This window comes from Macrobrachium nipponense, chromosome 34 (genome assembly GCF_015104395.2).
Source record: "Macrobrachium nipponense isolate FS-2020 chromosome 34, ASM1510439v2, whole genome shotgun sequence".
Taxonomy (NCBI): Eukaryota; Metazoa; Arthropoda; class Malacostraca; order Decapoda; family Palaemonidae; genus Macrobrachium; species Macrobrachium nipponense.
In genome coordinates this window covers 27,815,556-27,829,669 of record NC_061095.1, presented here as the reverse complement: position 1 = coordinate 27,829,669, position 14,114 = coordinate 27,815,556, and the positions used below count along the sequence as shown (strand labels likewise).

Here is a 14,114-nt window from a genome sequence, read left to right as displayed (position 1 = left end):
TTCTGGTAGTGCCAGGGATGCGCATCGCCTCCTGCGACCTTCGCCACTTGTAACTCCCTTCGACGTATCGTCTGCCTCCAATATCTGTCTACTAACAGGTGTCTCCTGGCCGTCGGTCCTACCCATCGCGCAGCTCGGCACACCCGTTGCAAGCTGAGACGGCGACTTGATTAATTTCCCTGAGAGGAGTGTTGAGATACTGAAGTATCGCCAGGGCCGTTTGTCCGACTCAAGGGCTCCACCCTTTAACGTATTTTTCCCGGAGTAGCCTCTTCGCCGATTTGACAGCTGTTTCTTGCCCTGCCGTTAGACTGGGGATACTGGGCCGATGACAGCCGGACCTTGACCCCCATCTCTTGAAGAAGGCCTCCATCTCCTCGCTGGCCAAGTTCGTGCCTCCGTCAGTTGATATTTGTTCTTTTGTGGGGCTCCCCAACGCGAGAAATATGATCGAAGGTGATTACTGATTTTTTGTTAGACGTGGCACCATTGGGGAAATGAGCCACTTCTAACCAACCTGTTAGTCTATCCGCATAACACCATGTATACACTGCCTTCTATCTGGAAACATATCTGCGACGACTTGCTGGAAGGGATATTCCGCAGGCGGCGTGTGTATCATTTCTTCAGGAGCAGTGAGGGGGCATGTTCATCGCATGAAGTACATCGGGCGCGGCAATGCTGAAGGTCCCCTTCTATTCCCGGCCAATAGACCGACTGCCTGGCCCTTCTAGCATCGAGTCAAGGCCTTGGGTTGTCCTGCGTAGGTAGTAGGCTACCTGCGGCGTAAATCCTCGGGTATAACCAAGCGAACACATCCTTGGTCCACTGCAGTATGTCACCACCGATCCTGGTTGAGGCTAGCCGGTCCCGAACGCTGAAGAAACGGGCGAAGGCAAGTGAGTTCTTGCGGCTTCTGTTGGGGCCAGTCGCCCGCTGCAACCCTTGCAAGCAAGAGCTGATATACAGGGTCGTTAGATGCGGCGCTCCTGACGCAGTCTTCATCCAACACGATGATATCCGGTTCAAGGCCCGGCCACGGTTGCACATGCCACTGCCACTTGAATGTCGTCCTCCAAATCCACGTCGGAAGCTTCGCGGGGTGCTCGCATGGTCTGGGTACCTTGAAAGAAATCCGCGGCAGTGTTCTTTTTTCCGGGCAGGTATTTCATGTGGGAAAAAACTTTGAACTGGAGTGTCTTCTCTTTCAGGTTGAATAATCTCGGGTTGATTGGACGGTCCTTGAGGGCTCTGTCACCCAGCAGCTTGACGAGAGGACGGTGGTGGTCCGTGATGATGGTGAGATTAGGACACCCAAGTAGGAACGGCCTGGCCTCCTTCGCAAGCACCAGGTAACTGCCAGGGCTTCTCCTCTACGGGGGCATACCCAGCTTCAAGAGAGGAGGTGAGGTGTCGACTAACCACACAGGGCAAGGCGCCAGCCGCCCTTGCAACAAAACTGGGGGCTGTCAGCTGACTGACAAATTCAATACTGCTGAAGGACTACGAACCCGATACCTTTCTTTACTCCAATCCGTCATTATCGTCGTAGGGCGTGTTTTGTTCGTAATATGCCCAAGCCGTCCTTGGCTAATTGACAGATGACCTCCTGTGCCTGCCGAAGTTTGTCACGTTAGCTGACTATCCCCAGTAACGTTTTTCCAGTGGGCTTTCTGAGGAAGGTCCCCTAAAGGGCTCCATGATGGGGGCGCCGTTGCAAGGAAGGGAGCTAACTGATTCACGAACCCGAACCACGAACCATAATATCCGTGGATGGAGGGCTTCTCTGGCATATGGAAGTTACGAATGGCGTCTAGTCGTTCGTATCTGCGGGTTTGTATGACCTCCCATCCCAGGTAATAACCAACGAAAGTGACCTCTCTCTTGCAGAATTTTAAACTTCTCGGGCGCTTGGAGTGTGATACCTGCAGAGGCCACACGTTGACAGGAATTCATATACATGCCAGAACGCCTCTTCAATGCTGTGATCGCATAGCAAAGTGTCGTTCAACGCATTTATGCTTTCTGGTGATGTCTTGCAGGCATCATCAAACCTTTTTGTGTAGGCGTCCGACGCCGAACAGTGACCCATGGGGTGGGTGTTCTACGATAACGGTATCGTCCCCATGGAGTGATAAAGGTCGTAAGCGGGGACCTGGCTGTCTTCGTTCCAATTCCACTTGATGGAAACCCCAGTGGGCGTCCGCCGTTAAGTTCTTGTACGTATGAATGGGGATGCTTGAAATCATGTCGAAGGGGCCGGGTGCCGGTGTATGATGAGTTTCCCAATGAAGACAGTGGGCGTTGAGGCGCTGGAAGTCTACTGTGCGGCGAGGTTGACCCGTCTTCTTGGCGACAACGACCATCCTTGCACACCTTCCGTTGCATCCCCCACTGGGACTTGTTCTATCACACCCTTCCAAACGTCCTCGTCAAGTTTGAGCCTTGACCTCCTCTTCCAATGCTTAGGAATTGTCGCGGGCGTGTGACAGCATAAGGCACGGCATCAGGCAACAAATGGATGTGGTGCTGCTTGCTTGCCCGTCATGACAGGTAACGGTTCCCTGTTGTATTAAAGGTTGTTGAAGAGAAATGCCGTAATAACCCCACTCCTCAAGTCTCGGTATATTCTCCTCCACAGGCGGGATGGGTAAGGTGGCTGGCTTCATGGTCTTAGGGGGGAGTTAGGCCGTGCGACGTCTTCATTAAGCACATCAGCTGATGCAACGAGATGGAGGGGTGAGGGAAGTCAGGGGGTACTATTCCCAAGCTCCTTACAAGCATTCAGCGATATATAGAAGTTCTTGGCCGTCGGCACAAAAGTAAACCTCCTGCTTCGTGCGTCGCCCACCTATATCAATGAAGCATTGCCGTTGATCCAAGACATCTCACTCGGAGATTAGCTACGTCCCTCAGACCTGCTCGCAGCTGCAACTCCAGTGAATTTATTTGCAGTCTTGAGAGAATCGTGGGTCCGGCAACGCAGATCTCTGCTCCTGTGTCTGCTACGACGAGTGTGGATACTGAATTCCCGTTTCTATGGGAAACACAAGCCTTGATCGTGGGGTGGGGGGAGAGGTGCGTGGTCTGCAACAATCGCTAAACTCGCAGGCAAGCGGCGCTTCTTCGTATTCCTGCAGCATTTCTGAAAGTGCCCTACCTTTTGGCACCCGTGGCACGTCATACCTCTTGCTGGGCAGAACGCTCGACCAAAGGGATGGTGCCTCCCACAAGTTTCCGCAAACGCTTCACATTGGAATTGCCGCGCAACACCGCGACGTCTGGCTCTACGTCATCAATGCCTGTGACGTCATCTCTCGAGGCGCCAGCAGACCCCCTCTCACTGATAGCGACGCGCGGGACACTTTCAACATCTTGGCGTGCAGCTTCGAAAGTGCAGCACAGTGCCTGAAGGGCATCTACACTCTTAAATGTTTCACATGCCTGAAAAAACATGCCTCTTCAAATACAGGGGTCACTGAGGCCTACATTATTTTTCGCAACAGCATGTACTCTATTAAACACTCCCGCATTTGGACACTCAAAAAAAATCACAGTCGGTGGCCTTTTCTGAGCACACCTCGAAAAAATAGGTCGCTCACTAATTCCTCGCGCCCCTTGTGCGAGGGCAAGAATTCAGACCACTGAACTGCCTGATTCGCGACCGAAGCACATATTCCCGATGGCGTCCAAGCCGCGTCTGGGGCGAGGGCATTCCATTTGGCATCTGAATACCGAGCGTCCAGCTGCACGTTGCAACGCCGGTACACAGTTGAGCTAATGTGCAGACAACATCCTGCGGCCGGGAACCTTGTTAAGGTGAATCCAATACGGTCATCGAACGCCCTCCAGGATTCTGAATGCTGCTGAGGACATTTACCGGGCCTCACACTTTTCTCAGGGGCAGCAGGGAGACAGGAAACCTTTACCGGCACATGCTCCTGAACCTGGAAGGGCATCCTGAAGGGAACGGATGGCCAGCTGCTGGTCTGCAAATAACGTCTGTGCTTGCATGACGGCCTGTGACAAGGGCCCTTGGCATTGCAGGTGAGGCACGCCTCGGCGTTGGCCTGGGGTGTCGACGTATCTGGGGCATGGCTTGGTCCTTATCCTACTCACTGCGCCATGTGGGTTTGCAATGACACAACGTCCTGGAGACTGACTTTATTACAGGATACTCGGGAGCCAACTGACTCGCAACAGCGGTATACAGAAATTACCCAATTAACGGATGCCATGCTCTGCAGCGCCAGCGGCCGAAGAACATATCGTACAATTACCTATGGAAAATTTATGTAAAACGCAATGGAACGAAAGGATATCGAAACATTGTATTTTTCGTGATATTTTCATTGCGGATACTTTCACAAAAAATCATTTTTGACCCACTTACAGGTTAGCTACAGCACTAATATTTTACCTCTGGCTGTGGCACACATCAATGTTACCAGAAATTAGTAAAACTCTATTTCGCCCTACGACCTCAAAATTGTCGTATTTCAGGCCTCCCAGCTGAGGCTGTCCCCTTAAGGGGGCCGGCCGGCTAATGCCATTTTTTAAGGACAGGACTTTGACATTCATACCACAATAATAAGGTGACTTGGGACATTTCCAAACCGCAAATGATTTCTTTTCGCCTCTGGACCTACGGTTTTGTGACGCCAGGGCAATTTATCCCGAAAATAACCATTTTTCAAATTCTATCTCCTCCCTTGATACATGTATTTAATATTAAGACCTGGGATTACTACCATATATAGACCTGATGTAGACCTCCAATCAAATGAAGAGTTTTTTTTTCTAAAAGTCATTTTTTTGCTAGATATGAATTTTTTCATTATGGTAAAAAATAAACCCTATAAATCAGGAAAAAAATGTGTAAATATAAAATGAAAGAAAAATTGGAAAAAAGGGCTTGATTTGATTCTTCTATAATGTCTTTCTAAGTTATATACAAAATTTCAATGCTATAGCCTTAAAACTAAATGAGAAGATAGAATTTGAAGGTCAATAAGTATAGTTTTGAGATATGGGCGTTCCAAGTTTTTCTTTGTATTTTTTTATAAAGACAATGTTAATAAATAATGATTATTATGAATATATATTTCTTTTTTGGGTATTAATAAACCAAAACTATGTTATTTATCATAATTTAATCATAAATGAAGATCCCTTTGCTCATATATCGTAGCCCGGGGCACTGCCTCAGGTAAGACGGGGCACTCCTTCCTACGTAACTCTCTCTCTCCTTCACTAACTCGGCTTATTACAGCTAATTTTCTTCTTCTGTATGTTAGCGAGATGTTTTCCTCGTCTTTTCCTCTCTGGCATGATGTAAATGCAAGAGAATGTCAGAGGTAAAACTCAAATGTGTATCATGATTATTATGTATGAATTTCATATTCCTTTTTGGGTATTAATAACCAAAACTATGTTACTTATCATATATGAAGATTCCTTAGCTCAAAGACCTGATTTTTTTTTTTATGTTATTTATCATAAATGAAGATCCCTTAGCTTAAAGACCAAATCAGGCACCCCTCCCTCTCTCTCTTCACTGACTACGCTAATATCTTGTGTATTATGGTATTCTTTAATCATATTAGAGCGAATTTTCTGTCTATATGTTAGCGACATGTTTTGCTTGTCTTTTCCTCATTGGCATGATGAAAAATTCTGCAAAACAAAAGATAAAACAATACATAAAAGCAAGCGAATGTCAGAGGTGAAACTCGAACATGTATACTACATGAGGTTTCTGATCGCACTGAAAGGGTCTAAGTTGACTCCCTTCCCTCCTGCAACTCATGGAATCTTTATAGATGCTGTTGCTCACAATTCTTTTGATAATAATTATCAAAATTTATGATAACAGAAGAAATATTGTATTTTCTTGTACAGTAGTGCCTCAGGTTACGAAATTAATCCATTCTGAAGCGGCCTTCATAACCTGACTTTTTCGTATCCAGAACTACGTTTTACATGTAAATTGCCTAATTCGTTCCAAGCCCTACAAACACACAATTTAGCTTTATTTTATAATAAAGCTAAATTGACCAATAAACAATGAAATACTACAACAATTTGGACCATTCAATACCTAACCTAACTGTAAATAAAATGTATTAGTGTACAGGGTACAAGAAATACTGTATGTACATGTACGTTCGTATGTAGTAAAATGTGGAACCTTACCTTTCGAGTGAGCGATGTCCTAAAGTGGCGACAGAGGAGGAGGACAAACGGCAGAAACATGACCCATGGCTAATAACGTAAGTAATTAAGTTCACACACAACACGATAAAGTAACTTACAGTACAACGAAAGTGAAATCACTAACACGAATTTACGTTAACAAACGAAATCTACGTGAACGATCGAATTCCACGTGTGTATGATAATGCTGCGGAAACGAAATGGTCGAGGAACTCCCTTATGTAGATGCATGATGGTATAGATGCTGACCAATAGGAGAGCAGGATTTTATGGCGGTAACCAGCATCAGGAACCAATGGGAGAGTGGGAGGAGGTGGCGAGTCTACTGAGTTGGCGGTGTGCGAGTTTTAAAATTGTTCTCAGCGGCTGGAGCGAATCTCGGACTTTACAGTATACCCTTTCGTGACCTGAATTATTTTTATACACAGAAGCAAAAAATCTTCGTCTTTGCCTTCATAACCTGGATTTTTTGTACGTAGGAACTTTCGTATGTAGGGGTATGACTGTACGGATCAATGTTTTTGGCATTTTGAGTTACGTTTACTAATTACCCTGTAACTACGAAATTAAGAGGAATTTTTACAAAATATTTCGTATACATATTCTCCATTGCCATACAAAGCTCCATGAATTTTTTCATGACTTTGCATTTTTAGCCCTATACCCCCATATATAAGGGTACCAGTTGGCCCCCTTAAGGGTTGTTGCAGTGCCCCTCTCTCATTTTGTTTACTGTACTTCCATTCATTTCTCTTTCTTCCATCTGACTTTCCAACCTTTCTAATTGTTTCATAGTGCGACCGCGAGGTTTTCCTCCTGTTACCCCTTTTAAACTATCTTACTGTCAATTGTCCTTTCCCCCATAGGCGGGTAATGTTGTCAGTGGACCTCATGCAGTTCACTGTAGACAATACTTTAAGTTCTTTGCATGTGCCTTCTGCCCCTAGCTGCAATCCCTCTCGTCGCTTTTGCTGTACCTCCTTTCATATTCTCTTTCTTCATCTTACTTTCCACCCTCTCCTGACACTTGATTCATAGTGGAACTGCGAGGTTTTCCTCCTGTTACACCTTTCAGACCTTTCACTGTCAATTTCCAGTTCAGCACTGAATGACCTCAGAGGTCCCAGGCTTGTTTTGTGCTGCATGAATTTTAGGGTGAAAGTAGTTAGGATAAAGGTGAGGAACCCCATGAATTTGGTAATGATGAAGATAAAGAAGTCATATAAAATATAATTATTCTTATTATCCACAAATGATTCCAAAAGCTCCCCAAACCCAAGCAAATGACTTCAGATGTTTTAGAAAATACAATGTGAATTTTATAGATGTATGTGTATGTGTAATTGTATCCATGAAATAAAATTTCACTTTGAAAAGACAAGCTAAAAAACTAATAAATTTTGCAAGGATTACACAGTGACTGTTGCTGAAGAAGATGGTTGATTATTGACATCTCATGTGATGGATTGAAGAGAAGCTTGGCCAGCTATAATATGTTCTCAAGTGGGAGTAATATTTTTCTTCATGTAGAGGTATCAGGGAATAGGGAATTGGAAACAGGAGATAATCTGTAGGTATATGGATAAAAATTTACCCTTAAATATGAATAAATATAATTTTTTTTATTGATGGTACAGTATAAAAGACTAAAAAAGAGAAGGGTAATTTCTGCAGTATCATTTCTTTGTATCTGAATTTGATGGTAGTGAAGACTTGCAAAGATAAAGCTGTAAGAAGTATATTTTACATTTACAACAAACTATTTCCTATGCTGTGTGTTATCAATTTCCAGTTATATTAAATGTTCATACATGGTTAGACTTATATGGATGGCAAAATTATCTCGGTTAACAAAAAGGTTGAATAATGATATTTTTCTGGTTAGGGATTAGTTTATTATCTTGAAAAGTTGAATTATGATATTTTTCTGTTTTTGAGGGATGAATTATTGATGAAATTTTATGAAATAAGAAACAAAAGATTTGAACTCGAGATTTATGTAAGATCTCTTTGTCATATTAATATCATGATAAAGAGCGTTTAGTAGAGAAGTTGGATGCTGTGATATTTATTTTGTAAAGTCTAATGGGGGGATTCTAAAAAACGCCCAAGAGACAGAAGATTTTATGTATTTATGCTTATAAGGTACTAGCTGACCAACCTTGTGCATAAGTACTAGCTGACCAACCCTTTGCTGCCCGACACAACTGAATGACAACCGATAAATCTAAATCTCTCTCTCTCTCTCTCTCTCTCTCTCTCTCTCTCTCTCTCTCTCTCTCTCTCTCTCTCTCTCTCTCTCTCTCTCTCTCACTCGAGAGTGAGAGAATTTTTATGGTACATGTATATGTTTATTAATATTTTCAAATAATAATAATAATAATACAAAATGTGTACGAAAATATCCTTTCCTTCATCTTGTGTTTTTAACTTGAAGAAAAGCTCGAGGCCAGAGCTGTCAAATTTGTCAAGTTAATGTGGCAGGTGGAGGAGTGTTGCAATTAGCTCCATCCTATCCCTTTCATTAGGGATTAGGAGCGATTATCCACCACTCTTCCCCCAACAAGGGTGGGGGAGTGGAAACCAACAAGAGACAAACCCATGACTTCATTTGCCTCTTGCAATAGGAACAAGTTCTTGCTTGCTAGTTTTAAGAGGTACGCTGGCCTCCCTCTTATTACTTGGGTCCAGAGGTCTGACCATTGATCCTGCGGTACATACCCCGATCATTGGGCAGAGGCTAGGATCCCTCCTTCTGCTCTTACGACCAGGGAGGGAACCAAGGTGGACGAACACCACTCTGTTCATTAACTCAAATTCCACCCACCAAGAAGTGAGTCTTCCTATTGTTAAAGGACCGATGGTTTTTATTGCGTATCAGAACAAATAACAATTTGTCGAAAATTGTATTTTTCCTAACTATACCACAAACCTGAGGTCCTTTGTTTACACATAGTCCCACCTCATGTCACCCCTCACTCTGTTTTTCCTGGGCCTAAAGCAAAGTGATTCTTCACCTCCCAGTCGCGCGGCGCGCTGACTGTCGGACAAGCAGTTAACTACCGAACTCCCTTGTTCGAAGCTTACGACCGGTTCCAGCTGCCACAAGTTACATTCCTATTGTTAAAGGACCTCAGGTTTGTATAGTTAGGAAAAATACAATTTTCGACAAATTGTTATATTTTGTCTATCACAGTCATCCTAATCGACTGAGTGGTTTTTATAGTGTGGGGTTCTGGGTTGCATTGTGCCTCCTTAGGAGTCCATCACTTTTCTCACTGTGTGTGTTGTTTTTAGGAGCACACTCTTCTGCATGAGTCCTGGAGCTACTTCGGTATCTAGTTTTCCAGGTTCTTTTGAGGGATCTTGGGACTGTGCCTAGTGTTCTTATGATTATGGGTACAATTTCCACTGGCATATCCCATATCCTTCTTATTTCTATTTTCAGGTCTTGATACTTATCATTCTTTTCTCTCTGTTTCTTTTCTACTCTGATGTCCCATAGTATTGCAACATTAATGAGTGATACTTTCTTCCTGATTTTGTCAATCAATGTCACGTTTGGTCTATTAGCACATACCACCTTATCTGTTCTGATACTACCATAGTCCCAGAGGATCTTTACTTGATTGTTTTCTATCATTCCTTCAGGTTGGTGTTCGTACCACTTATTATTAATTTATTATTATTATTATTATTATTATTATTATTATTATTATTATTATTATTATTATTATTACTACTACTAGTATTGTCAATTGTCATTAGTATTACGTTATTATTATTATTATTTGAAATAATACATACATACATGTACAGAGAGAGAGAGAGAGCGAGAGAGAGAGAGGGGAGAGAGGAGAGAGAGAGAGAGAGAGAGAATTATCATGTTTATTATTTAAAGTTATTTAATTTACACATAAAAAACTTGAAATCCTATATAAATTACATAAATTAAACCAAAAGTTTTGCAGGGTTCCCGAAGATTCGAAAATGTTGAATTTGCATTTGCATGTTTGCAAAAACTTGTGTATAATAGTTATTTAGGTTACAATGAAAAGTCTGTGCTATTGTCAATTTGCTCAACTCGAATTGCAAAAGATCGAGGTATTACTGTATTTAGTTACCGAGTCTACGGGCAGAACTAGCCTCGTTTCAGGGAAGCCTTTGGTGACCCCCTCAGTATTCTTTTTTTAGATAGTTAGTCATATGCATACAAAGTTTGGTTGAAATTGCTCAATGCATTTCAGAGTTATGCTGGAACACACTCGCATCCATTTTTATATATGTATAGTATAAATAAATTACCAGAATGTCCCCGAGTAGACTAGTGAGCTGTGGTTCATATGTTTATCTGACAGTTTAAGCAAGTGGAGACGACAGTAATTGTCTTCTTCTTCTTCTTCTTCTTCTTCTTCTTCTTCTTCTTCTTCTTCTTCTTCTTCTTCTTCTTCTTCTTCTTCTTCTTCTTCTTCTTCTTCATAACTGTTTCTGTATTCGTTGTTTCATTTCACTGTTGGTTTTGGCCAAAAATTTACAAGATGCATATTTCTTCCTTTGACTCCAACCCTCCCAATTTATATAGGCTTATGACTGGCACTTGAGTTTAGCAGGTTTGCCCCTCTCAGTGCTATCTTGAACTACATATTTATACATCAAAGTTTGTAGTTCCCTTTAAAGTTTTATATTTTTGTCTATTTTTGCAGAGAGGGAGAGTGACAAAAGCCATCTCTTCAACTTTGAAGGGCTTCGTAAGAAAAGATACTGGTTGAAGGAAGTGCTCGTTGATTCAGACAGTGATGATGACGATGATGATTCAGAATTCACCCAGGAATACCTTGAAAACATGTTGAGGGAGCACAGACTACGGAAGCATGACCAGTCACACTTCTATCAGAATGAGGATGTATGTATATTCTGAAAATCCAGTTTAGTTTATGCCAATGTTTTATATAAAAATGTAACTACCATATATACTTGTGTATCATGCAACTTTTGAAGACCCAATTTTGAACTTTTTTTTTCAAGGGCGTATCATCATATGTGAGATATAAAGTAAGTATACTTAATATTCATGTAGTATCGAATTATAAAATATGTACGTACAAACAACAAATATGTATCTTTTCCATACTTCTCTTAAAAGGTTATGCTTTATTTCACTGTATCTAATAATATTGTATGTGTTCTCATATTACTATTGTACTATTATGAACTACAAACAGTGATCATTGTATGGGGTTGGAAATCACCTTAGGGCAATTATGGGGTAAGTTTATTTCATTGTATTTAACTTGATTCAGAGCAATTTTCTTATTTTTAGTTAGTGTAGATGAATCTCTAGATATTTTATTTTATGGGACAATGTTATTTTTCATTATACAAAGTGTTTTGAAGTCGAAATGTGACTTAAATACGTCTCGTTGTGAATGAAATTTATGTATTTTTTCATTAATAAATGTCATTGGGGTCATGTTTTTTGTGTAAAAAATTAGATTCCACTTGCTATTTTTACTTGATTTCATCATATGCGAGCTTTACATATTTTATATTTTACCGGTGTAAATACAGCAGTAAAATGTGTTCTATCATACCCAATAGTTTTGATTAAAATAATTTTTTCTCCAATTATTTTTATGGTTGAGTTGATGGCATACAGAAGTTATGGGAGTATCATCCATGTTGCCAATGCACGGTGATCTATAGTCATTACCAGCTTGAACATTTTTTTCTCAGCTACAGCTACAACTTGCACCTTAAATGTAGCAGTATATTTCTTTGATGATCTTTTCAACATAGCAAATAAGGGTATGTGTATATAATATAGAAATACATCAGTACCATTCTACTTAACGTCATTTGTGACATAACTATGGTAATTTTTTACTATCATACCATGGTGGAAATGCAAGCAAAACAGCTGCTTCTTGCTCAGTTGTTTATGGCTTTACGCAACAAGTAGAACGTTACTAACGATACTTTTATCATTCTCTTTTGTTTTTTTAACTTATTTATCTAGAGGATGGGATAGATACAGAGATGGAGGAAAAGAGGTTTGTCTAATGTAATTTGGTCTTTCAAAAAAGGAACTCGAATCATACATGAGATACAGGGTAAAATAATTTTTTAAGGGTAAAAATTTGAGTCATCCAATACTTGAAATTGCTTGTTACATGAGTATATATGGTATAATCTTATTTTTTATTATCATTTTTTTTTTTTCCATAAAACACATGCAAACTTCTTATTTTACTTTAGAATGTTGCTTGATACATGCTGCTTAAGTTACTTTGGAGTGTTGCTTGGTACATATAGATATTTGAGTGCTGAACTGCCTACTCATAGGCAGCCAAGGTTTATTACACATAATGAGACCTCCTGCTGCCTTTGGAATGGGTTTTTTCCTTCCCTTAGCACAAAGTTTTGGTTGACAGGATGTATTAGAGAGTGCTATTTATTATTCCCTTTCATTGATGCTTTAATTCAAGAGTTGCTCTATTGTTTTCCAGTTCTCTCAAGATTGCATAAAAATAATAATGCAGCAGAATTTGTGATCATAGGCATCCTGAACAGGAGAATTGCCATTTTGGCCCCATGGCCTGCCAGGCATCCCCCCACCCATGACAATGGGAAGGGAGTGACACCCTCTCTATTAACTGCTCCTTCCTCCAGCCCCCCCTTCCTGGCTTGTAGGGGCAGGGCTGAAAGGGGTGTTGCTGTTGCTTAGACTTAGATGGAGCAATAGACTGAGGAGCCATTTTCTTTTTTGATCTTTCAACTTTATTAATCCCACTGTATAGCAGGGTCAGCCACTCGAGTCAACTTATCCATTTTGATTCCTTGCATCTTCTTCCCCCAATCCCACCTTGCCCATATTCCTCCTTATCACATCCATCCATATGACCTGCTGACGGGCCATTTTCTTTTTTGATGCAGAGGACTAGTATCTCTTCAATCAGTGTTTCCATTCAGAAGATCATGGGCCTCTTTGTCTAATCAACTTTGTCACCTTTGCAAGAGTGTCAACACTTTTTGTGTGTACCATCAAACACAAACAAGTACAGGTTTGGAACATCTCCTTTCTTTCTGGTACATCTCCCTTCTTCCTGGTTTTAAGATGAGCTTATGATGTTTCTCAACAAGTAGCCTGTCATATAGTTTGGGAAAAAACTCACAAAATCAGGGATGAGGGCAAGTGCCTGATGCATCAGACCACCTTTACCTCATCCTTCCTAGGGACTTCAACCACAGGTTCCCAGACGTTTTTTCTGAGACTTGTGGCAGCCGGTCAGCAGGTATTGTAAGTAACTAGCTTCTTTTGGAGAGAAAGCATCTTACCTATGGTACTTGGAAGAGGGTAAGGCTCAGTCCATATTATCTTCCTCCTTTTAAGAAGCAGCAGCTCAGCACTAGTAAGGGCTGGACTGGGTATAGATGTATGTGGCTATTCAATTGAGCAGCCAGTCTTAGTACTTCAACAATCATGCTTCCTCACTTCCTTTTAACCTCTTCATTACCGAAAGGTTGTTTGGAGGTAGGTGGGTACCACCATTCAAGTCTACTACACCGCCCCGGGTGCATAAAGCTGGTACGCATAGTACCACCAAAACTCCTCTTTTCAGATAGGGACTTCCAATCATTCTGTAATTTTGGTTTGAAGAGTTTGGAGCAAAATAAACAGTATGACACGATGCCAGACGTATGATGAACCAAAAAAAATATTACTGCTTATAGTAGTGTGCAGGTGACAGATGAACTGCGTCTCAACAAAAAATCACAAAACCAGACAAGCGCAAATATGTAATAACTTCTACCCAAGTATAAAACCAGTTGCATCATCATTTACTGTATTTATTTATTTATTCACTTATTACATTTTACAAATAAAAGATATGAACACC

General features: G+C 41.4%; 2 protein-coding genes across 6 annotated transcripts in view; both read left to right on the top strand.

Moving 5' to 3' along the window:
* Window positions 1-14,114, top strand: part of LOC135207996 (serine-arginine protein 55-like) — a 332,296-nt gene that overhangs the window by 69,089 nt on the left and 249,093 nt on the right. The gene's annotated exons all lie outside the window — the stretch shown is intronic.
* The window catches only part of LOC135207734 (chromatin-remodeling ATPase INO80-like), a 75,092-nt gene that overhangs the window by 3,678 nt on the left and 57,300 nt on the right, over window positions 1-14,114 (top strand). Inside the window, exon 3 of the mRNA XM_064239560.1 lies at window positions 10,920-11,119. Coding sequence (XP_064095630.1) covers window positions 10,920-11,119 — 200 coding nt within the window. The remainder of the gene's footprint in view (window positions 1-10,919; window positions 11,120-14,114) is intronic.